Raw genomic sequence first — 26744 nt, 5'->3', positions numbered from 1 at the left:
ATTTCATTCTGTGCCAGCTGAAAATCATTTTGAGAGAACTTCTTATCATCTTCATCAGAATGAATTCTACAGTGTTTAAAGAGAAAGCAGGATAGCCTGCGTGTGAAATGACATAAGGACTCATGGAAAATATTCCTTATGATATGAAGAAATGGGCATGCAACAGAAATACACCATGAAGAGAAAAAGTGTACCTCAAAGGAGATGGAGAATGGGGTATAGTCTAGAGTGGCGAAAATGTGCTGAAAGATGAAAGTAAAACAAACTACGTGATGTTTACACAAAGATGAAAGTCTGTTCTCTGGATGTTCAGTTTAAACAGCTACATAGTAGACAGCTGAGACTTCATGTGCCAGAACGCAGTGCTTCTCCAAAGTCCTAGAAGTTATCAGAAGTTATCCAAGTGCTTATTGACAGACTTGAATTGCAGCTGGATCTTAGCAAAGACTGGGAAATGAATTTTGAGCTAAGAAAATGGAGTACTGGTCAGTCAGCAAAAGTCCACTATGTTAAAACATATTTTGCAAATGACCTTTTTTGGGTTGCTGGGTGCACATGCTTAGCATATGCTGTCTCCTTGCAGATATGTTTCTTCTCTTAAACAGCATGTTTTAGGGTTGAGAACAACTAAGGATCACCAAGTGATTATGCAGTGTATAGTGTGTGAAGCCACTTCCTTCTCTGATTAGATGATTTTGCAGCTGCTTATCAACTACAATTTGCATTTGGGAAGTTAATCTGTGAAAGGGAGTTATAAAAGCAGTGATACTCACCCTTTTAAGTAATGCGCCTTGTTGAAGCATATCAGACTACAACCAGCATGTTCATTGTGGCAACTTTGCACAGCATGAATTCACAGAGCAAGAGGAGCTAATGAAACGTCAGGTAAAATTGGGTGAAAAACACAGCAAAGGAAATAGATCATTGCAAGTTGTTTGGATAGGTGTTGTGAGAGTCATGATTTTTCTCAATACAAGTATGATGTAGCTTCCTCATACTCTTTCACACAGTGCCTTCAGTCTGCTCGACAGTGTAGGAAGACTGGAAGATTCAAAGAGAATGGTGACAAGGGTGACCAGCAATAACAAATGGCTTGAGCAGTAGGAAGGACATCTGTGTAAGTAGTCAATGGGGTGAACACAGGAAAACGCTGAAAGAATCTGAATTTCAGGAAAATAAAGGAGAGCAGAACAACTAAGCTGAGAACTCTTGATTGACAGTCTTATGTAATGGCATGAAAGCAAGCTCTGGGTGTGGCTGATACCAAAAATCTTCAAGAGGAGGAAGAAGAGTGAAGAAAAGAAGAGTACAATAGAGCCTGATTGCAAGGATGATGCCATAAATATACTTTTGAAAGACAGCGGAAATCAAGAAAAGGTTTTTAAGGAATAGTGGTTTAACCACATCAGATTTAACAAGAAGTCTGCTTAGTCTTCACGCCATATTCACTCTCTTCCATTGATTTCTGTGTTAACTCCAAAGTTTCACTGCTTAGAAGATCACACTTCCTGTAAGGTTATTACCCAACAGTAAACAGTGTTGTGAGAGCAAGTTCTGAGGTGACTCTTCAGAGTGGGCATGGCTTCAGTTCACAGAATGATAGAATAATAGAATGGTTTGGGTTGGAAGGGACTTTAATGCTCATCCAGTTCCAATCCCCCTGCCTCCGGCCGGACACCTCCCACTAGACCAGGTTTCTCAAAACCCCATCCAGCCTGGCCATGAACACTGCCAGACAGAGAATATTAAATGTCAAGGTGGCAATAGAAGATCAACATTGTGTACAGGGCTCACATTTTCCTTTGGGCTTCTGGTTGTGAATCCTCATGAGAATTCAGGACAATGCTTGATTGCACTAAATCACATCCAGTGTCCCGTCCTTCTAGGAAACCTGCCTTCAGCTGAGATTTTGGAAGGAGGGCAATTCTAATAGCTAGGGCTTTCAAAGGCTTTTGCCAGGCAGACTAGAAATGGTGGTCATGCAGAGGTGTGCCGAACGTAGCAAACCTAGTGAGGCAGAAAACAGACAATAGATTTGATAGTGTAGGACTTGATGTGTTCTGACAGGAGGCACACAACATCCACTGCTGAGTTGATAAGTCTGCTTTGATAGGCATTTCTTTGTGCTGCACATTGAGTGAGGAAGTAAGAAATCACCATTATATTTGTTTTCTTTGCAGGTGAATTTTATACTTTTCATTAGTATTATAAGAATCTTACTGCAGAAGTTACGATCTCCAGATGTTGGAGGAAATGACCAGTCACAGTACAAGTGAGTCATATTTTCAGATATTATATACAGAACCAAAATAATATCTGTAAGATTTCCTCTGTTGAAACCTGCTACCAACAATTGCTGTGATACTGTAATTACATTTAATTCAGAAATACTTTCAGTTGTGGTTTAATAAAGATCTTGTCACTATGCTGAAATAGAGATTTACATAATTTTGTGAGACACTAAATTCAATGAAAAATAGGCAGTTTCATGAAGACCAACAAGGCACTCTTGAATTTGATTTTAATCAATGAATGAATATGCTGATGCAGAAAATACGGAGTAATATCTTTTAATGTGTAAACATGTCAGTTCAACCTAACAAAAGTTTCAAGATCTAAGCCTCTTTGCTTTAACCTCCTAAAAGCATTTTTTTTTTAACTTTTCATTTCTAAAATACTTTTGTTGTAATATTTGCATACATTTTAAGAGTTGGAAATAAGATACATTGTTTCCAAACAGTAAAAAATGAAATATAACATTTTATATTGATTTAAAATAACATCTTTATTTTTCTGGAGGAAAGCAAGGACTTCTGATTTTTTACAACTTCTTTTCTGTTTAGGCTTTCTCCTTTTGGTTTTGGTTTGAACATCAAATCTTAACATTATTTCCACAGCTTTAGTATCAAGGAATGGGGGGGCAATTTAAATACATTGCTAAAATTGGATTTGTTCTTTATTATATTTCTGTATCGTTTATTGTTGTTTATTATAATAGCTGCTGGATATTGTAATTCTGAATCAAGTCTCTGTTGTATTAGGTCCAGTTTTAAAGCTCAGACACTGAGTTTGACACTCCAGGATATTAATATGATATTTCAATGATAAAACCTAACATGAACACTGAAAATTCAATCCCGTGCAAGTGGCATTTGAAAATGTGCTCCTGGATAACATCTTTTCTTCATTTAAAAAATACTGAATTCCTATCCTAAGAGCAGATAAAACATGGTGTGCTGAAGTAAAGTATATCTTTAAATCCAAGAGAACGAGGACTTTGTGTTTTGTAAATGACATGACACATTTGATGGAAAAAGTTCAGAATTCTGATGCACCATGGAAAAGGTGACATGACTAGATTGACAGGAGGCTTCGCTTCATAGAGCTGCAAGGGTCCTTTTTTCTGTTTGCTACTTGGATTATCTAAACACATGGCAGAAACAGATCAACCTAGATAAAATTATGCAGTTGCCAGATTTTTATTTAGCACTATGACTGACCTATGGACAGGACATCCCCTCAAATTCTCGTGACAGGAACTTTTCTGCTTCCATTGGGTATTTATGTAGTCTATGAAAATGAGGCATTCCCTTCCTATCAGTCCCGTCATTTTCCACAGTTTACTGTAGCACTTCATAGTATAAATTGTTCATTAATAGCAACCTTGTCCTTCATTATTCAGCCCTGTGAATATTTTGCTTTTAGCATTTGATTGCCTGATTAAGTTTGGATTGGATGGTCTTTAGCTGATACCCATGGGAACAGTAGATTAACCTCCTCAAGAAATACTGCATTTACAGAGCAAATTAAAGGTCTGGAAAGCTCCTTTTTCAAAATGCAAATGCATTTTCCAAAATACAGAGAAGAACAAGGCTAATTTTTATGTCCCTTTCCTTCACTAAAATGGAAGTGCAGTATAGAGCAAGTGACATCAGCTAGACAAAAAAAATATTAAACCAAGAACTAAAAGTGAAATATGAGTCTAAAATGAATACGAATGCAAATCGCCATTTTTCTTCCCTTCCTCTGTCCACTTGCTTGTACCTGGTTCCATCCTTTTTGTTGCTCAGTTTGCTTTTGCAATGGGTAAGGTTAAGTTCAAATTTAAATTCAGTTTTCTATTACATTTGGGAAACCAGGAAATTTGCTGCCATCTTTATCTCATCCAGTTGTTAATGCATTTCTTATGCTAAAGAAATCCTATTTGTCCCACTTCCTGGTAACACCTTTAGATGTGAGGGGTTTACTATTCTTGAGAAACTTTGCTGTCAGAATGTATGTATTATTTCCATATATTATTTCCACATAAACAGATGCAGCCTCTGGGACATTATGAAGAAAGGAAGGCCATGAAAAATGACACATACCTTTATTTTCTGTTAAAATAGGTGAATTCACAACAGCATCCTTTCATTGTTGAATCAAGACAGCAATGAATTAAGGGACTCAACATTATAACTTCTTGAATTTTATCTGATACTGGAGACGCATAATCATGCATGACTGGCCCTGAATAATATATAAAACTGATGTTGTTAGATTGAAATAAGTGACAGATGAGGGATAATTAGCAATTCATCATTTCAGTGGTTTCACAGGCAGTTTGTCAGACCTGCTCTGCTTCATAATTTAAAGTTCTCCTTCCTTCAGTAGTGTCTTGTGCTAAAATGTATTATGTAATTGACATCATTAAAAATTAGTTAATGGTATATGCCCAATACAATCACTGGAGTTACGAGATTTTAGCATTTGAGGGTAAATCTGAAATTGCTTATGAAAATCTCACAGTTAAGATTATTCTGGATTACATTTCCTAGGTACTGTTTGCAAACCGTGTGTGTGTAGTGTACATACTAACCATTCAGCTGCACATTTGAAGGAAAATAACATCAATTAATTTCAAAAGAGAGCTTTTTCTTTACATACAAGAGGATTTGTCAGCATAACTGTGCAGGAAGGAATTATTTCTTTCCACTCCATACCCTTTATGCAAGGTAAAAAGTACCTTGAGATATCTGCTTCTGACACTTTGTTGAATAAAGCGATGGAATAATGCGGTAAAACCCAAACTCCAAAAACCATGCTATGAAATCAGGCTAGCAACTGGATGTCTATCAGAGAGACAGAACAGAGGGTATGTCCTACACCCTGCTGTTGTACAGAGGGCACCTGAAAAAGGGTTTTTTGGGTTAGAGAGGCCCTGCAGCCTTTTACTGGCTTTTGGAAGAGTGAAATTTAGCAACATCAAGTATAATATGAAATTGCACACATTAATTTATGAGGTTACTATAAGGCTAATTGCATAGCAAGCCTGAAAGGAAAACAGTTTGCATTAAATGACTCTTACTAAGACTGTTTATAAATCTGGAGTTATGCGAGGTTTATGTAAACAACATTGCATTGGATTCTTATCAGAGTAAAACAAGAGCTTATCATTAAACTCCAGCTTTTTCTCTTTTATTTACCCAGGAGACTTGCAAAATCCACGTTGTTGCTTATTCCATTATTTGGAGTTCACTACACAGTGTTTGCTCTATTTCCTGACCGCAGTTCCAATTATTATAAAATAATCTTTGAGTTGTGTTTGGGATCTTTTCAGGTAAATTTTAAAGCTTTTATTCAAAAGGGGTTTGATTGACCTACGTTGGTGCTGCCTGCTAACAGAGGAATATTGTCTCTTTCCAGGGGTTGATTGTTGCAGTCCTGTATTGTTTTTTGAACAGTGAAGTAAGTCTCATCTTTCCTACTGAGGATGTTAAATATTGCTATCAGTAAATGTATGAATTCCCCTATAATTCTAATCTGATACATAAAGCTGTCTTAGATACTTGCATTACTATTTATATAATATATATGTGGTAGTTTCTGCACTACAGGAGAAATTAGTGAATTGGGGTAAAGAGTTAGAGCTGTTTGAAATCTAATTCCTTATAAATCAAGGTGTTAGTAAGTGCATCTTCTGTTATTTAGCATGATCTAATTCTAGCTCTGTTACAAGCAATGTCGGTTGCGCAAGTGAGGTACAACAAGCCTAGAAGTTTGTCCAGAACTTGAAGCACCATTTAGTAAGTATTTAGGGGTAATCTTCTGACAGAATCTAAGCCCCAGAGTGGCAGCAGATTTTCTGCTTAGCATGTAGCAGCTTTCTTAATCTCAACTCAGGAGGATACATATAATTCCTTTTGATTTCAGCCACTTTTTAAAGTAGAATATACCTTAAACAGTATGCTGTGTCTCATGGGAGGCATCTGCCTGAAGAAGATGCCTTACATCAAGATTCCCTTGCACAGGGAATTGACATTCAGCTCTCATGAGTGCTATTCTGGTCTTTGAAATTCATGACATGCCTGATTTTCAGCTGATCATTTGATTCTAAGCTTTAAGTATATTTGATTAATAGCTAGATACCAAAAGCTAATGTTGCAGCACAAGTGATACGGAATGGATCATGAGAGTAGCCTTGGGGCATCTCCTCACAGACAGCATAGACACAGTCTTTGCTTCAGTTTTGTAATCTTCATAAAAACTCATTTGATACTCTAGAGGGAAGGGATGCCATCCAGAGGGGGCATTGACAGGCTTGAGGAGCAGGCCCCTGTGAACCTCATGAAGTTAAACAAGGCTGAATGCAAGGTCCCACACCTGGGCTAGGGCAGTCCCAAGTATCAGTATAGACTGGAGGATGAATGGATTGAGAGCAGCCCTGCAGAGGAGAATTTGGGGATACTGGGGGATGAAAAATGGGACAAGAGCTGCCAATGTGTTCCTGCAGCTGAGAAAGCCAGTTGTATCCTATGTCAAAAGAAGTGTCGCCAGGAGGCTGAGCAAGGTGCTTTCCCTCAGTATGAGAATGACACAGACCTGTTAAGAGTGAGTCCAAAGGAGGGCCACAAAAATTATCAGAAGGCTGGAACACCTCTCCAATGAAGAAAGGCTGAGAGAGTTGTGGTTATTTAGCCTGAAGAAGAGAATGCTTTCAGGAGAACTTATTGCAGCCTTTCAGTATAAAATGGAGGCATTATAAGGAAGATGAAGAAAGACTTCTTGGTAGGGCATGTGGTGACGGGACAAGGGGAAACGGTTTAAAACTGAAAAAGGGTAGATTTAGATTAGATACTTTGAAGAAATTCTTCACTGTGAAGGTGGTGAGACACTGAAACAGGTTGCCCAGAGAAGCTGTGGATGCCCCATCCCTGGCAGTGTTCAAGGCCAGGTTGCATGGGGCTTTGAGCAACCTGATCTAGTGCAAGGTGTCTCTTCCCATGGCAGTGGGCCTGGGACTAGGTGATACTCAAAAGTCCCAACCCAAACCATTCCATGGTTCTACTCCTAGAGGTCCCCATTTGAGAGCCAGTAAACGTAGAAAAGTTCCTCCCGTAAAAAACATTTTCAGCTCATCTTGTGCATCTTCTTTTAACACAGGTGCAAGGGGAGCTGAAGAGAAAATGGCGGAGTTTGTGCTGGAAGCAGACAGCAGGCAGAGATTACAGACTCCACAGCTCCTCGATTTCTCGGAATGGATCAGAAAGCATTTCTCAGCTCCACCGGAATTCAAGGGCTCACTCATTTATGCAGACAGAGACCACCATGATATAAATAAGCTAGGTCCCCCCCAAATCATGAGACACTGTGAGATATATCATTCATTATGCAGCTTGATGTGATACTTTAGAAAATGTACAGTTTAGTGCTTTGCTTTTCAACATGTTGGCATGTGGGAAATTGGTTTGTGCAGCCAACCAGTTAACAACAGAGACACCTGCCTCATGGATGCTTTCTGGGTTTTTTTTGAATGGTATTTGTATTAATTCTAATGTTCTCTTGCTGTTTACTAGCCATAACTGTTCAAAAACTCATTTACTATAATGGTCCCTTTACCCTTCAATATTTCTGCCATTGAACATATGCTGTTCAATGTAGACTACTTTGGTACATGCTGAAAAGGTTAAGATGGGAAGCAAGAAAATTTCTTACACTTTATTTATACTTAAGGAAACATTTATTTCCTTAAGGATTAGGAAATTCTTTCCCAATTATGGAAAACAGAATAAAAACAAAGAAATGTAAGATTATGATTAACCACACTAGGTGTTTAGTGTGCTAATCCAGGAAATAATGAACATTATGTATACAGGCACAAAAAGGCAGGCTTTTCGAAAAGAAAAACCCGGGCTAATTGTGTAATGACTTTCTACAGAGTTTGATTTCAATCCTATTGTTCCTTTCAAAAGTGCCTGGTTTTCTGTTTAGATGCAGACAGTAGGGCTAGCTTCGCAGTCAGAAAAGGCTACTGTAATAGTTTTGATTAAAACATCACCATTTTCCAGTAGTGCTGTTGCAATGACCAGTTTTTCTCTTCTTTTTAAAATCAGAGATTTGTGTTGATCTTTTATTAAGCAATTTTCTGAAGGGACGGTTTATTGCTACAGCAGTCAAGCATAGGATAAACAACTTTGGATAGCATATTACCCATTGAAAATATATTTTTATGTAATATTTTCATTTAAATATGTCTTTAGAACCACATACTTGGCAGCTAAACCAAGGAATATTGCAGTAAAGTTACAGCTCCCATTTAAGGAATAATGTAAAGTATTTTATCTTAATTCTATTCTGTATTTATCTGAGCTGATTTAAAATATAGCCCTGACCATGACTCCAGGAAAAAAAAAAAAAATTAGAATCCCTAAAAATTACCATAAAAGGCATAAATAGAAGGAATTCTCAACAAGGCCAAGCCTCTTATGTAGCCACTTTGTAAAAAAAACCCAAAAGACATTGAACTGACAAACTGACAGATTCTTACAAATATGCACAGGACATTTGCACTCTAAAAGAAATAAACCAAATGATGTTTAGTTTCCATGTCATATTTAACTATGTCCACTTTTAATGGCAAGTGGGAATAATATATATTTGCATGAGTTCCACTGATCCGTAAAAGCAATTGCCCTCATACTTCTCGTAACAGATTGTATGGAGCTAGCAGAACCCAAGGTCCTTGATACTGCCAGGTAGAAGGAAGAACAGGAGCAAAGGCATGTCTTGACAGGCATGTACATTCTTGAAAATATAACCAGTACTGGGAATATTGTTGGCAGCCATCAAACTGTCCATACACCTCTCGGTCTGATTTAATTTAGATTTTTATCAGTCAAACACTATTTATTTTAGTGGCATTACCCTGGATTAATACAAAGTCATGTCAGAGCAAAGATAGAAAAGGTCCCATGGTTCACATGAGTACTACAGAATGAGTAACATTGTAAATGTTATATGACACCAGCCTTTTTGTAGTAGATATCATTTGTGTTAAACAATGATCAGATCACTTGATGAATTGTTACTTTGCCAAATTTGACTTTATCACCTCCAGTCACTCAGAGTGTTTTCTGCTGTCACTTGGTGAAGTAACTATGAGATTCTGGAGTGGAGTAGGCTATCCAGTGACAGTCCCATGGGGACTAAAGATTTAAAGATACATACATGTATTTAAGTATATTCCCAAAGGCTTTAGACTCAGAAACCACTGCTAAACTTTATTCTTTTTTCTGGATCTCTGAACACTCTTATCAACAACGTTTTAACTGCACGTATATGAAGACATATCAGAGCTTTGGGGGCTGCTCCTATACCTAAATTAAAGACATCTGTGCTTCTTTGTCTGAAGTGGCATTGGGACTGCTCGGCTCCCTGAGACGAGACATGTAGAATGTACTTTTTTCCCCAGGTTTCTTGGGTAGAAAGGCATGCTTGACACGAATTCAAGCATACTCATCTTTATGTTCAAAGGAAGTTCTTTGAGTGAGTTGGCACACAAACAGAATAATAGTCTAGAAACAGAGATTACAAGCAATCAGTTCCATCAGTCTGTCTGCATGATGCATCACCAATTGTTTATAATTCGTTGTATCCTAGAGAAAACTATCTTTGCTCTAATTAGGTGAGCATGGAGAAAATTGCATTTTAATGATTTCTGGATTATAAACCAGAAAAGCTTAAATAAGAAAATGCATCTTAAGTTTCAATGAAACAGCGGTTTCTGTTAACAGGACGCAGATGAATTTGAACTGGATTCTACTTTTTGCATAGGGAGTAATGACATTAAAGACAACGAAGTTGCATCAGCCAGGGCATCACCATTCATTCTGAGTGATTCTGTCAGCATTACCTGCTGCCAATGTCTGAGAGACATAGATTACTCTCCAGTCACTAACCATGATTAAAATATAAATATATAGTGAGTGCTGACTTAAATTTTTCGCTGCAGAGTCCATTTCTGCTAAGTGCTCAATAAGCTCAGGTAAAATTCATCTGCCCTGGTTTCAGTATCTAAAAGCTAAATGTCTGTCTCTGAGCTAAAGACTCTTTTTCAGTGCCTTCCATAGTCATCCTAGGGACACAGGCACTAGTTGAAGATGATTTGTCCCAGGTTCAGCTGGGCATCTAAGGTAGGTAAGCTGAAACATCCTTTTTCTCTATACTTACTATAAAATGAACCCAGGGTGGCTGGCTAGTACTTACATTTCTTACTCAAATTAAGTAAGATGAATTAAGTAAGAGGAATCTCTACAGAAAAGATTTGATGTTTGATTATCTGGCTAATATTACCCAGATACTCCTTTTTGAGCCAGGTAACCTGTATTGGCCAAAGTTACTCTCTGAGAAATGTGTAGGGTGATTCAAAAGTGCAGGCAATGGAGGATTCCTCAGTTCATTTGGAAGGGCTTCCCTTGGCTGACTGCCTTCTCTGACAAAACCAGTAGCCTTATGTTCCATTTTGGTCTGCCTGGCTTCAGCTTCCAACAATTTTTTCTTGCTTTGGGTTAGGTGTTTTGCTTTTTGTCTTTTGCAGAGGAGCCATATGGTAAAACAAAGTGCTTTAGACTACCAAAAATTTTCTTTATGTGAAGTCTTTTGAAAATTACTCGTTAAATCATGTTTTGATTTCCTCTCTGAGAAACTAATGACAAATATTTCAAATTCTGGTAGCAAGGCATTTTCTCAGATATTCTTCTTGATTCTCTTCTGTGTCCACTCCACTCATAATACCTTCAACCAAAAGAAGCAAAGAAATGCATACACCACTGACCGTATTTCTTACTCCCATTTGCAGCTCAGCTGGTCATACCTTTGAAGTCTTGGACTTAACACAGTCCTTTTCACTGACCAGGAACTGTCAGGTGTCATGCAATGGGATTATTGCTAACATGGTTTTTGCCATATAAACTTATACCTTTCTATAACATGTTGGCCTTGGTGTCTGGGTCAGGTGCATTAATGTGCTTTGCAAAATAACTTTAGGAATATGGAGAGTGCCCATTTAGCCAGAGTGCTGGCTTTCATGAAAGTTTAAGAATTTGACGTATGTAAGTGAGAACTCCATGCAGTCTATCCTGGAGTGCATGAGATTCCAACAGTTGCACCTGAAACGCATGGTGATGGGTGCTGCAGGTACCCAGCTGAGGAACTACCCAGTTTAAGCATATGTTGAAACTGTACTGTAGCAGTGGTAACTAATTGGAGGCAAAAGGCATTACAAAAAGCCTTCTCCAGTCAAGCTGGAGGCAGCCTGCTTCACTCTGTAGCACCTACTTCATGTCCTGATTCACCCCAGGCAGGCTCCCTTTGCCTTTGACATGGTGAAGGGGAAAGCAACAGGCACAGACCCTCAGCAAACCAGAGAATCTGTCTGGAACAGCTTTATGAAATAAGGCATTGCCAAGCAAATATCTCACACTGCATGTGTAAAGACTGATGACTCACTTGCGTTATTTGTCTCCTATTTTATGAGTTCTAAAATCATCCTCTGTTGACTGTGAATTTGTCCATTTCAGCAAAGCAAATGTGAACAAAGTCTAAATTCACTTAATACAGATCTTTTTCAGACATCTCTAATGAAGAATCAAGCATCAAATATGACTAAGAAAAAGGAAGAACGACAAGTAACCTGCAGAGAACGCTGCTATGTATATAAGGGGTATTGTCCAAGCAATTACTGTCTGTGCATAGTGATACAGGAAATACTTTTACTAACATAAGTACCTTCACGTTACCATGAGTGCCTATATAAGCTGCTGGCTGTCAGTACAACCCTGACATAACCAAATGGCAGAAGTCAGTACGCAGTGCTATTCTGTTGATGAAAAAAAATAACAACAAAAAGGTGTTCTAACATGTATGTTACAGAGTACAACAGGATGACAGTTAAAAGCAGGTTTTCTTGATACGGTTTAACCACCTTGTGTTGAACCTGGTTCCACCCAATAACAGTAAGTAGTTAAATCTAAGTCAGTAACATTTCCATTGTCAGATAAACCAGTGATTAAAATGTCCCAACCCCTTTTATTTCCCAGAGCACTCTAGTAAGTTTATGATAACCTGCAGCTTTTTTTTCCTGGCACATTAGTATGAGTATTGCTTTGAAATGCTTTTTTCATCTTTGTGGATAACTTTTTATCTGTCAAGTATGATAAAAGTTAAAGAATATGTAAATGAATGTGATTATTTTTTACAACGTGTACAGACCATGATGTTGTATAGATTAATGTGTGTAAATAGATTTCATACTGTAATTCGGTATACTTCTGGTTTTGCTCTTTTGTTCTTTTCTGTTTTCAGTTTTTACTGTCACATACCTAACAGCCTTCTCTGAGATATGTTATATATAAAGCTGTGAACAAATGTTTACATCTTTATGCTGTTAGTCATAATAGTAGTTAATAACACCCATAATAGACTGAAGAGAAATCAGAGAATAAAAATTTTAAAAGTTTTGCACAGAAATTCTGTTAATGTTTCAAACAAATGCTGAGGCTGCTTCTCCCATGGGAATGGGCACAGGGGAGAGACACACCAAGGCAAGACTGGCAGTGGTGGGTTGCTGGGGGGGCGCAGTGAGGGAGGTGAGCACACGTGGAGGAGGAGGTGGCACCTGATGAGGCAGCATATCTCCCTGGCAGCAATACCACGAAGGGACAAAGGGTGGAGTGCTGTTTTGCTGTCTGTCACATCCCCTGCTGTACATATCTCTATGCATCACAGAAGCTACATCACCAACAGGGGTCTTCTGACCCTTTGAGACACCTAAGCTCTCATCCTCTCCCATCTTATGTGTGTGCCTGTATTAGCTCTGCCTATCAGTCTGAATCCTTTTGCAATCAATTATGTGACTGCAAAGCACATCAGTGTCCTCACCCATAGGCTTGTCCTCTCTCCTGATTGCTAATTGGGTAGCCCCACAATCAGATCACCTTCATGTCTGCAGGTGGGTTGCTTTAGGGCTGATGATCCCTAAAAAAATAGATCCCTTACAAAAATTCTGGAAAATGTTAACACTACCAGTGCTGACAAACTCCTGTAGGTAGAGTAACGGATGACCACAGAATAAAAGCATAAAGTATTGTTGAGGGGAGAGAGTGAGGGAGCCTGTACTCAGCAAACACTTCTATTGCAACTTCTGCATGGTTATGCTCAGCAATATCAGCTGCAGGAGTTTCTTAGCTCTGTGCTTGTAGCCACTGGCCTGCAGCCAGGCTTGAATGCTGCACAATTAGTTATGTCTGATTGTAACGGGAGGCTTCTAACTGGGACATTTGAAAAGGTAAAGAAGAATAGTGCCTGGGATGGTGAAAGAGCCAGAAAGCCTGACTGCTTTCTCCTCCTCTCTGACAGAGAGCTGAACCAAAGAACTGCACCAGACAGCAAAAGAAAAGGTATTGCAAACTGCGTGCATGTAAGTTTGTGTATGGATTTTAGAACAAGGTTGCTTTTATAGGCCATCTTATTTTCTCTTGCCAGTGCATAAGCCAAATCCTAGTCTAGCTCCCAATTCCAGTTCCATTAGCTTGTAGCCAGGCTGAGGTCAGCCTTTAGGTGATGGTGACAATCTAAACTGGGATTTACACAGACCACAGGGAGGAACTGGGTGGGCCTGCGTTCAGGAAAACCCTCAGTCCATACCACAAGCTGTAGTCTGCTGTAGAAAGGCAGAGTCTGGGTGTAGCTGCCCTGCAATTTTGCATTGTCAGTGGAGTTTGGGGGTGGCTTTTACTGCAGTGGCTCCATAGCAGGAAAGAAGTTATTCCACTTTACAACGAGATTGCAAAGGATTGCCAAGGAATCTTGGACACTGCAATGGTACTGAGTTAATACAAAGTTCCAAATAATCAGACCCCACGTGTCCAACTGAATAAAATAAAACGCTTTTTTAAATTAAGTTCTGTTTTTTATAATTGGCTGTATTTTAATATCTTCGTATTAACACCATAGGCTGGGATATATTGTGAGCTAGCTGACACGTAATTTAGGTTGAACGATTGTATCAAACCGTTTAATAAGTAAGTATATGTTGTATCAAACTAGTTATAGATTTTTCACATAGGAAAAATACATATTTTTCTAGTAATCCCATAGAATATAGTCAGTGCTCTGGGATATTCAGCTAAATATGAGTATTGGATTTGGAGGACAAAAGAAATTGAAATGAAGAGCTGTGCTTTATGTTGAAGCCCTTTTTTCTGAGCTGATGCCTTTGTAATTGAGACTGCTTCTCAACACAATCCGGTTAAACTGTGAAATTATCTGTTCAGAAAGGCTTTATTTAGCAATAGCCCTCAGCTGCTGCTTATCCCTGGTTTCCTGCTTACATTCTTCACCTGCTCTTAATTAGCGCCTTGGGCTTTGGCTGCCTGTCTCCATAGGATATGAAAAAATACTCTACAAATAATGAAGAAATCAGAAAGCAAGATTATAACAGCATAATTAATAATGAATCCTGACTACTAGGGGACATTTTGTTATACAGAGCTGTATTCATGAGGAGCAATTTGAAAATTAAAATATAATGTAAGTAATACAGAAAATTGTGTTGCAGAGGATGATTGTGTCTTAGCCTGGTGATGAATTGGACAATTTAATCATTCCTGCACATTCTAGCTTCTGTTATTCAGATAAGTACCCAAACCATATGTCCTGTTTTAAGAAAGACTTAATTTGACCTTACTACTTAACAATAAAAACATGAAGAAAAATACCATTTCCCTCAAATACCCAACATCTTTAAAGAATCATTTTCATTTTGCCTGTAAAGACCCTAACATCCTGTTTCTTGGATTAAGACAATAATTTATCAATTTAGACAATTGAAGGTACCATTTTGTCTTATAATATATGGAATTAATATTGTTATTATGTTTTTTAAAAAAATCCTTTAGAAGTCCAGCATAAACACTGCTCGGGTTATAGCTCTGGTTACTTGTCCTCATGCCTCAAATATGAGCTGGCACCTGCTCAGAAGACAGAGGCAATACTGGGTTTTTGTCATCGAGGCCCAGTTTATTTCTACCTAGCTTTAAACATCTCAGTTAAGTGTTCTATTTATAAATCCTCTATCCTCTTTTTGGCTGAATGTAAAGCCAAAAATGCAGCCCAAGCACTGATCCTGCCTCTGGGATATCTCATGTCCTGCTGTAATGGGGGGTTGCGGTAGGGATCTGCACCAGGGATGCCTGCAAGGGACTGCAGAAAGAGAGCCATGTTCCACAGTGAGTTCAGCAAGCTCTGGCAGTGCTGCTGCCATAACACACACATTTCCCTCTCATTGCAGTCTGACAGGGTTGTGCTATAGATGTGCTCAGGTTTTCCCATCTTTCAGCTGTTGATGAAATCTGAATCTTAATTTAAACCACGTGATCACTAGTTTTATTGCCCCACTCCCATGACATTCAGTAGGAAGACATTTACTTTACAACTGTGTCTAGCTTCACTGCAGTGAGATATTGAATGGATAGTGATGTTTTGAAACAGCCTAATGAGGAAGGGGAAGGTTTTTTTCAAAAGGATTAATGTTAAGTAACAACTGTTCTTGGTTGCACGAATGTTAGCAGAAGGAGTTTTTTATGGTTCTGCTACCTATGCAGATTTCCATACAAAAGTCAAATATTGACTGGCAGTGCATAAACTGAGGCTGGAAGTCAGAAAGCTGTTTATAATCACCAGAGGAGTGAGGTTTTAAAAAAGCCTCATGGCATCTAAGGAAAATTCCACTTTTAGATTCCTGTTTATATGACTTAGAGGGAGTAATACTGGTATGAGTCTAAACGAGCAGGGGATTAGACCTCAGGACCCATGCACTTACACTTCCTACACTGCCATAAGACTATGGGATCTTAACTGTATTAATATGTCAAACGTTTTGGACAGAAATAGGAAAACTTAGAAAAAAGTTACAAACTTTTTCAAATCTGAGAGTTTAAACACGTAATGGAATCACAAAAATCATTAGGTTTTGATCTCTTGTCAATTGCTACCATAAAACTCTCTATTAAGGCTATTTCAGTCATTTGTTTCAGCTGTATATTTATCTGATATGGTTGCATTGTGCCTGGAAGAACAGAAACTGCTGTTGATGTAGATACTTTGGAAGAAAATAGGAGTACTTTAAAGAGATTTTTAGTCTATCTTCTCCCTCTATTGTACTCTGTATTCATCCCTAGACTAGAAAAGTTCTTCCAATTACCTATTCATATACTGATCCATGAATAGTACAACCATACTTCTATGTATGTTCTCCAAATGTCTGGGCTGAATAGTTTATTTCCTCTGAGTTGTAATTATTCATCTCAGCATTTGGCAATGTTTTTGAGTGGTTTTCATTTTCCTCATGCAATGTGTCATCAGGTTTAAAAAATAGTGGTTTCTTTGGACAATGTGGGTACTAAAGTATTTGGTTAGCTCACATAGTGGAAAGGGGCTTCTGACCTTCACAATTAATTTGCTGCCTAGTACGTTTTAAAAATTGAGATTAACTCAAAATGATAAATTAAAAGAAAAACATGCAGAAAAAAAAGATGTGAAGTTGGGGAATAAAATGGGGTCAAAAGTAGGTTCTTTGAGGAAATCAGATTTTACTTCAGGAAGGTGAAGAGTGAAGGGAAGATTAATTTGAGGGGCCCCATGTAGTATGAGAAGGGTGGAAAAGGGTTGAGGTAGGAAGTCAGGTGCTTCGCTGAAGATCTCATTTGAGTCAGTCACTACTTGTCGACTGTTTTCATTGGGAACTATGAATGGCCTTTCAGAAAACTTTCTATTATTTATGTATGAAGCTAAACTAGAACCTAAATTATGAGAAATATTGCACTGCATATAAACCCTGAACAGTTTGCAGCTACATTATACAGTCTGAAAATTTCAGGTAATCGGGTACAATCTACCTATCAACCAATTGTCTACATTTCTGTCCTCCTAAACAGAAATTTTACATATTTTTGGTGACATGAAGGCCTTTTTTTTTTTGGCTTTCTAAGTATGACAGAATGAAAACTTTTTGGAGTAAAAAACAGAATTGGGAAACAGTGATTCATCTTTAGAGATAGAAAAGGCAAAAGCCTTTCAATCCACCAGACCAAGAAAGCGTTTTTACACCAATAAGCAAAGAAGGTAATACATCTGGGACGCATTTAATATAAATCATGATTCTTGGTCTCATTACCAAACTTAAACACTGTGGTATTAACTATGTCAGCTGATGGATTATGTTTGCTGTGATTCCCAAAGCCAAAGTCAGTATTGGAAAAATAACATTCTCTAGACTTTCATATGGCTTGAAGTATTTCCACTTTATCAGAGATTTTTTTTCTGGACCCAGCATGGTTTTATTCTTCCATTCTCCCAAACCAAAACACAGTAATATTGACTTTCAGCCTTTCACTAGTGTCCAGTTTGTACCTGTTTAATTGCAAATGATTCTCTAATGGTACAATCCCTGCAGCCAGCGGGCTGCTACCTGTCAAAGCATAGCTCAAAACCAGCTAAGCAGAATGTCAGGTTTTTATAATGGCTTATTAATTTGCCTTTCAGATTGTACTTGCAAATAGTTAACATTTTGTTTCTTTATTAATCCAACTTAAAGTTTGCCATCTACCTTTGTAAAGCCATAATTTCAGACACACAGAGTCAAATTCTGGCAACATAACCTATTGCCTAGTCCAGCCTCAGCTATGTCTCGGCTATTCCTGGCATATTCATTCAATCTGTTCTTCATGTTCCTCAGCAATAGGGACAAAACAACCTTCCAAGGCAGAAATTCAATAAGGCTGTGGCTGTTAAAAGTCCTATGTTTTGTGTACAGCCCTTCCTCAAGTGGGATCCACAGATGACCTGGTATCATAGCAGTTCCTGGCAGGAAAATAATTGCTGCTCTAAAATTAGTCTTCTGCAATATATCTTAGTTCAGTTTCTCCAATAAAAACACAAAACCACCAAAAAACCCCAAAAGCAACAAAAAGCATCTGGATATCTGTTTACCATGAAGTTTTATGCTTTAAATATTCACATTTTCAACTACTGCTCTACTGTAGCTGCCAGGGGTGTAGAAGTGACAGCACGGTACCAGCAAGGAATATGTGCCCATCTCCGGCAAAGGAACATTCTCTAATGCCCATTCAAATATCTTGCTGAGTACATTTCAAGTTTCGAGCCTATATTCTGGTCCTAAAACATCAGCAGATCTTAAAGAGCTGTTCTGGGGTTTTGCTGATCATAAACAAAGTTTAGAGGAACAGTGCTTGTTCTTCCATGCTTATGCTTCATGGTTTCAATTATGTAAATTATATATGATCTTAAGAATCTGTTACTAATACTTACTCATCTTACAGCATCTGTTTGTAGCTCATCTTTTGCATTTCCCCAGGATACAGTTTCTTCCTTTGCAATATTGTGAATACTTTATGATGTGGTACGTATTTCCCTTTAATTTATAGAGACATAACTTGTTTGCTGTCATCGGTCTGCACCTTATTATTGTCTCTGGATACATGTTCAGAATGCAAGAGGAAAACAAGATCAGAGCTACAGCTGACACAAGACAGTCACGAGATCCCTCAGGGCAGGGAACTGAAACGGGAACATTAAGCGAAAAGGGCAAGTGCCAAGGCAGAGGGTTGGAAGACCAGAGCATGTCAACCTGCTGCAGGAAAGAGCCTTGAGCACCCATAACCATAGGCAGAGCCAAGGAGATATGATCAGAGCCTCCCGCAGAGGGGTTTGGAACTCCCTCCTAGTGATCTTGGTATTGACATAAATTGTCACCCCACTAGAAGAGCATAAGGGGCGGCTTGGATCAGCTCCACCACTGTTAAGGGATCTCTTCTGAAGGCTTTAGTTGATTTATTTCATAGGGTGATTTTAAGGGACAGTAATATCACCTGGGGTCCTTGGGCAGCAGTGGAGACAGCTCTAAGCTTGCAGGATGACCTCCCACTTGTGGGTTCCAGTGGGTCTCTGGCTCGTACATCAGAAATTCTTGCTATCTTTGCTCAAGATTTCTGTTTATTATTTCAGATATCTTCTTGCAAATATCTGTTTTAACTCCTGACATGGTGTTTCAAGTACTGAGGTGACTGTTAATCGTGGATCTGATGTGTAGCTTGAGAATATCATGGGAGTTGCTTACATCAAGATGGCTTTTATCATAGCTAATTACTAAGAACTATTCCATAACACTCCCCCAGTGCTGTTTTATTTTTTCTTTTCCACTCCTACCCTACTGCAGACTGTACTTTCTAAAGTGTAACTTTCTTTTCAGCTGTGGTTGTTGAGCTGACCAGGGCAATGTTTCTGTGCTATATAAGACAATGCTTGCTGTAATCTCAAATTTCCAAACTAAGACATTGCATTTCCTTATTGGCTTCTAGCCTCTGGGCTCACATATTGCTGTCTTGCTCCATGCTGTTTTGCTGCACACCAAGAGGTTTTCTTGCTACTGCTGGTGACTGGAAGATGTTTCTTCCCCTTCCCAGCCTCTAGATAGCAATTTCCAGGCTGCTTATGCAGAGCTGAAGAAGCTCTGATGTACCACTGCTTTTTTTTCAAGATTTCCACACCAGAAGAACAAAAGCTTCATCACACATCAAATTTCTCAGATTTTGCTGTTTCATAAACCCTGCAGATTTGCAAGAACAGATAAAATTGCAAAATATCACTAGAATGTATTTGATAACAAAAGCCTTCCTTGGCTGTTTTCATTCCAGTTTCAATTAAGGTGGAATTAACTTTGTAATGGTATGATGAGATTCAAGACTGCCCAAAGCAGCAGCTTCTCCTTATATTCCCTTGCTTTTCTCCCTCTTTAAGGGCAGGAGCCAAAAGCCAGAATTTTCATGTGCTCAAGCAAGCTAGAAAGTCTCACTTTACTCAGACAAAAGTCTCCATTTTTCTGTTGCTTCTTTGTTTCTTCCTGTTGCAAGGGAACAGCTTACAATAGTTCTTCCAATAAGGAATGATTTATCCTTGAAATTGTGTAATATTACACATTTTATACTTCTGTTCACATATTTCTGTTTTCATCTGTCATGTCCTTTCGAAAATGCTCCAGCAAAACCTTTTGTGTCATCATATGAATAATTTTCAAAGCACAATTTTTTGTCACATTCAAAGCTGTTTTCTCCCTGTGAGGCTGTAAAAAGATCTAAAGACGATATCACAGGTGGTGAAACTGGAACAAAGCTACTTAATTTGACTAATATCCCTTTCCCTAATACATAGTGTTTAGGACCTCATTGCATTCATATCCCATTCCATTCATGAATAAATCATGGCCATATTGGCAGTATTTGTGGGTTTCAGCTGACAGTATTTATTTCTGAGGGTGACATCCAGAATTTAAATAATGTAGCATGCCCATGTATTGCCAGCTCTGAGTGATTTTGTGAAAGGAGCAGCTTACTTCTGTATGGAGCTGGAAAGGGCAATTGAACTGGTTTTGTTGGAAAGGGGACAAGACTGTGATCAGGCAGTTAATTAAGCAATCAAACTGTTTTGTTTACTGTGCTGCAGGGACTGTCAGTTCACATTATTTGTTAGACCAGCTTCACTGGAGTGCGATTGAGAGCCAAGGTTTGCTTTCTGTCTCTCTCCTGGAAAACAGCAGCAGATAGCTGGTGCAGGACTATCATCTTTTCAAGTTCCTGGTCCAGCAGGCAAGGGAAGGGAACCACAGTGCTTCAGCACAGACATGACGTGCACTGCTAATCAATCTGACCTCTGATGCCTTTGCAAAAGCATGATTCTGTCTTTGTGCATATCTCTCTCAAAGGCAAATCGCCCTGAAAATATGGTTATTTTTAGAGTTGAGCAATTCCTGTCTCTGCTTCACCATGCTGCCCTGCAAATGCTGAATTTGGCGCACTGACAGTTAGTGTAGACAAAGGAACGGGAGTGGGAAAGTGGGGCCAGAGGCTGCTTAAACCAGAAAGGTCACCCTGTGCCCACGTGTGAGAATGGTATAAAATCCTACCTGTGGCCTGTCAGAGGAACTACAAGTTGAGTAGAGTAAGAGCAATAGGAAAAGTATGAACATATGGAAATTTTAGTAGCTTCAATAGAAAGAACTGAAGAATGAATGATGAAGAAAGAAATCAAGGAAAATAATTTTTATCAAATGAAAGATAAGATTATACTAATATTTCATGTTAAAAATCTGCAGTGCATGAATAATTTAGACTCCTACCAAAAAGCAGAATAAGTTCCAGGTGTAGACACCCTGCTATGCAGAGTGATGAAATATAATTTATATTAATCTTTTGCAGCTCTACACTGTCTCACAGAAGTATGTCAAAGTGTTTCAAAAGTATCAGTTAATAAATTCTCTTGGTTTATTAGCTTGATAGAACTAATCACATTCTTCCTAGGAGGAAAACTGAATATTTCAGATATTCTTACATCATACAGGAAGTCTGTGGCAGTCCAGGATAGAATCCAGACCTTCTGAATCACAGCCCTGCTATTTAGCTATGAATTCAGCTTTCTTTAGACTTGACTTGTTTTGAGTATCATCTTGTACTCTGAAATAGCCTTCCTCCCCACCTCCCACCACCCAAAGAAAATAAGTTATAATAAAAAAAAAAAAAAAAAACAACGAAAGATAGATTAAGTGTATGATTTTGGGGTGGATTTAGGAACTTTTGATGAAAATATGCTTGGAGACAAGCCTCAAATTTACCAGAAAACCAGCTGATAAGGAAGTGAGAACACAGAAACTTCAAGAACAGGCATTTCTGAGTTTTTAGATCAGTATGTTGCAGGATTACACAATTAAGGTGTACTAAGTTGAAGCATAACACCATCTATTCCCTTTCTGGATGTCAGCAAGGTGAAATCAGGCATTTGTTTGCTGATCTTCTCCTTTTCCAGAAATATGTGCAAGTTTGTGCTTTCTACAAAACCTTTGCATACTGCCCTGGGCTATTCTCATGAAATCATTCTGGAGGAGATAGATAGTCGGTGCAATGTGATTTTCTTCAGAGCTGAAAATTCTTGCTCTCCATTCCCTCCTTACCTGATTTCAGAGTATCAGCATGATGGAGTCTTTTAAACTGTATGTTAATCAGAGCTTTGGAAAAAAATAAGACCATAACATTGTAATGCATTCCATAGTCCAGACTGCAGCTACCCTAGAATCCCCTCTATATTAAGTTTCCTGATCTTTTACTTCTATCTTAACTTTTTTTTTTCCCAAATTGTAATTGATCTAGATTATTTTCCAGTAAAGATTTATTTTTTGTTTTAAAACCCCACAAATGTTTTGTGTTTTATGACACGCTTCTTAGAATTAAAAGGTCTAGGTAGATGCATCCCAAATCGTGGCTGACTGTAGTCTTATTCTGCTCTTTTAGCACCTTTTAAAGTTAAAATTAATCTTGCCTTTGCACAGGTTACTACAGCTGTATACAGTGTTCCACATGGAAACCCACATTTTCTCCAATCGCTTCTTATTTCTACAGGAATCGCCTTACCAAACACCTCCTAGGACTGCAAGTTCTTCCTTAGAGTAGAAATGGCGTTTTATAGTTAATGGTATGACTAGTACACCAGTTTTTCATTCTCATTCATTCTCATGAAAGCATTAAAAAAAAAAAAAATGGATAGAAAAGATCTCTGGATCCCTGGTCCTGTCCTTCTCTCAAAGGAAAACGGTTGCCACCCTGGATGATGACAAATTTAGCTTTGTCTAGCCAAGCCTTGGAACCTCCAAGGATGGTACTTCGGTTCATAGCAGCAGTCCTTTGCTCAGTGGGCTTCCATCTCACATTACATTTAATCCCATTTCTAACATTTTGATCCTCAAGTGCCATGTAACTATATTTTCTGTATGCAACAAGTCCCTCTAAAAGGTTGATTTTTCTTGACTTTGTGCCATCAGCAGGTTTCATTAGTAAAGTCCTACATTTCTGGACCAAGGCCTTATGAATTTTGTTCATGATTACTGTTAAATAAGGTTACACTCAAGAGTGACTCCCTAGGAATTCCTCTGATATCTCCCTTGACCCTAAGTAGGATTCCTTGCCATTTCCATTTTTTTCCTACATTGATTATGCTAATCCCCATCTTCTCTACCTAGATGACATTTTTAAACAGTCACACACCAAATGTTTTGCACTAATTCAAGTAGATACAGCACTCTCTTTGCCCAAGAGATCATCTGTTATCAAACAAAGATTTCAGATATTTCCAGCACCTTTAGCTGTGGCAAACTCATATTTTGTTTCCTCCCATTTTCTACTTATTCCATTCCTTAAGTTACCTTTTCCTTAAAAAAAAAAACAACAAAAAAACAAACAAAAAACCCAAAACAAACAAACAAACAAAAAAAACCAAACAACAAACAAAAAAACACACCCCCCCCCCACCTTTTTGCTAGAGGACTTACAGTTTTGTGTGCCGGTTAGTGACATGAAGTTGTAGTTGGCTCTTTTAATGGCAAGTGGCACTCTGGTCATGGGCTGACTCCTGTGCTGAAGAATTAGTCTGATTGATCTAATGAAGTTATTCAAGTACGTTTCTCAGAAACATGTATGGCTCCCTAAATGACTAGAAATGCATTTGTGCTTCTTTTCTTATCAGAAAGGGGCCATTTTTTAAGTCTTTAGCTCCAGATTTTTGTTTATAGAAACTAGTGGAGATGTCCCTGAAATGTGTACTATTGCAGATGAGGACAGTTGGCTTACCAGTTCACATGCAGCTATGACAATGGGAGCATTTTGCTGGAATACTTGAAGTGTGACAATACTTCTGACCTTATGAGCTGCACACCAGATATTTCATGTGGTCAAGAGCTATGAATAACTTCCATGTATGCTAGATAACAAAAAAGAAGGGGATCTCAAAACTTATGTGAATGGGTGGGATAACAGCTCCCATGGCTTCCCCTGTTTCCATCTGGTTTGAGGCTTTTCAGGGTACTGTGGTAACACCATGAGTAGTCCTATCGGCTGTGGCTGGCTCATTTCCACCTGAAAACAGCTCAGTTTATCTAGCAGCCCTCCTGGCAGTCCCATGGGGCTCTTCTGGCATTCAAGCATGCTCAAATGATTTGCTGGCTGAATGCAAGCTTGAGAAGAGTCATCATCATTTTTGAAAGTTCAGGTTATCATTTTAAAAGTTAATTGAAATAATGTTTGAATGTCAGCTTGTCCTCCTTTTCTGTTTGCTTTAACTGGAAAAGATACAGAGCTCTACCTGTCTCCGAAGTCAACTGTAGGTATAACTGAAAGTATACTTGGAAGTATGCACCTAGCATAGACAGTGCAGCCTTGCAAGGCAGAGTGGAGGAAATTACAGGACATCACAGCATCAGCTGGCGTCTGGGCTCATCAAGGTACCCTTTGTGCACCTCCCAGAACCAATTTTACCTTTCTGATCTCAGTGCCTTTTTTCTGCTGGTCACAGCTGCCCAGCTCCAAGTTGTGCCAGACTGGAAGACAGTGAGAGGACTTGGCAAGCTGCCTGTGAGAATTTGTAATTCTCTCCTCTTCCAGCCTGAGGAAAGCAGGAGTTCGTCATTAAAGACTTGGTAAATAGTGTCCTGCTCATAAAGAACAAAAAAGGAAGTAGAATAGCTTGGAAACTCGTGAGCATTTTGAAATGGCAGAAGCCATGTTACCCAGCATCTGAAATACATTTAAATTAGTATAAATGTTGTGAATCAGTGATCACTAACTTCATACTGGAAGGAAACTAATGATATAAAAAGTAATGGGAAAAGCCAGAACTGAACATTGGTAATTTTCTTCATAAAACCAAGTTTCCATGACTCATTCATATACTAACAATTACATGTGTTTAGAGGCTGAATTTTAAGATTAAAATAGTCAACTAAATTTAACTGTGCCATTAGCTTTATGTTCTTGCAGAAATGTTTTGCTCTGACAATTGCAGAGAACAGCAAGGTGATTCTGAGCATAGGTTATAACCATGTACCCATAAACTGCATTTACTGCTTATTAAAATGTGTGGATAACATTGAGGGTTTTTTCCATTCTTCTAAATATTTGCTTGTCTAATTCAAATCTCCAAAGAGCTTTAGTTTTACAGAAGCATTTTTAGTCTTTTCAGAAAAATGATTTTTATGTGCAATGTGAACTGAACTTCCCAATGTCCTGGATCGTTGATGTTTAGAGTTGACTGCAGCCATACAGGCTAAATGCTGGGCATGCTTATTTTAGCTTTCTCAGTCTCGGTTTGTGTTCACCTGTGAGTAACTTCTTAGAGAATAAGAACATAAATGCCATACTGCATCAATTCAGAGATAAGCCCAGGTGATTATTCTGGCAGGAATTTGTGGATAATGCAGGGATAAATCTGATGGGGAGAAAACTGTGGATAAAATTATTCTTTCTTCCTTATGTTCTCCCAGTTTGTGTAGTCTAGGAATATCTTGAATCAGAGTTAACATCCAGAAACTACTTACTACTTGATAGTCACTGTTAGATTTGCCCTCCATGATTTGGACTGAACACAAAAGCCACCAAAGCATCCTCAAAGTCTGAGTACCACAATTTCACTATGCATTGTTTGAAACAGTGATATTTAATTTGATATCCCTCAAGTTTTATATTCTGACAACCTAAAGCAAGGCCTCCAAAACTCAGTTTAACAGAATGACATGAAATTGTGAATGACATGACCATGGGAAGTGGTGAAAGAACTTGTTTTGCTTTGCTTGTGTGCATAGCTTTGGCTTTATTTGTGAAACTGCCTTTATCTGAACCCATTAGTTTTCTCACTTCTACCCTGCTGTTTCTCTCTCCCATCCCACTGAGGGAAAGTGAGAGAGCAGCTGGATGCAGCTGAGCTGCCTGTTGGGCACAACAGCTATTAACCTGTCCCAGTATGGTAAAAGTTCTGTCCCTCTGATCATTATGTTCTTCCCATTATCTCTAGTTTTGCTACATCCCTTTTCCAATTGGAATTGGAGCTGCGCAGAGCAATAAAGGAGTGGGCACACCAATGATTTCTATGATGACTTAGTAATGATTTCTCTTTGTTAAGAAATACATATTAAAGGATCTTCATGAAAGATCCTTTCTTAATATTCCCTATGACTTTTGACCACTACTGAGCACCAAGACAGCATTTTCAAGGAATTATCTAAAGGAATCTTTCTGAGTGGCTACAGCTTATGTATATGTGGCTATAACCATACATACGTACAGCTAGGGTTTTATTCCCCATCTGCAGTCTTTTGTCAAGAGTAGCTTTCAGAATAAAACTGACTTGAAGCAAAATGAACCTCAGAAAAGAATACATCAGAAATTTCTGAACCCTATCCACAATGCATTCAGTTTCTTCTTTTTAGAGCACCCTACCTTGAAAGCCTTACAGCACAGAAGAATTATGGATTTACATGAAATATCTGAGCAGATAAAGAATTGTTGAACATAAATCTGAATTCTATCAGCAGAATA

At 38.4% G+C, this 26744-nt stretch overlaps 1 protein-coding gene across 1 annotated transcript in view; it reads left to right on the top strand.

Annotated features, from left to right (window-relative positions):
- Positions 1–12786, top strand: part of VIPR2 (vasoactive intestinal peptide receptor 2) — a 53033-nt gene extending 40247 nt beyond the window's left edge. The window contains exons 10-13 of the mRNA XM_061468017.1: positions 2181–2272; positions 5470–5599; positions 5686–5727; positions 7423–12786. Coding sequence (XP_061324001.1) covers positions 2181–2272; positions 5470–5599; positions 5686–5727; positions 7423–7596 — 438 coding nt within the window. The 3' untranslated portion in view covers positions 7597–12786. The remainder of the gene's footprint in view (positions 1–2180; positions 2273–5469; positions 5600–5685; positions 5728–7422) is intronic.
- The last annotated feature ends 13958 nt before the right edge of the window (positions 12787–26744 follow it).

Source organism: Pezoporus flaviventris, unplaced genomic scaffold (genome assembly GCF_033815535.1).
Source record: "Pezoporus flaviventris isolate CSIRO_AGI_PZ_B2104156 unplaced genomic scaffold, CSIRO_AGI_Pfla_v1 ptg000047l, whole genome shotgun sequence".
Classification (NCBI taxonomy): domain Eukaryota; kingdom Metazoa; phylum Chordata; class Aves; order Psittaciformes; family Psittacidae; genus Pezoporus; species Pezoporus flaviventris.
This window is presented reverse-complemented; position numbering and strand designations above follow the sequence as displayed.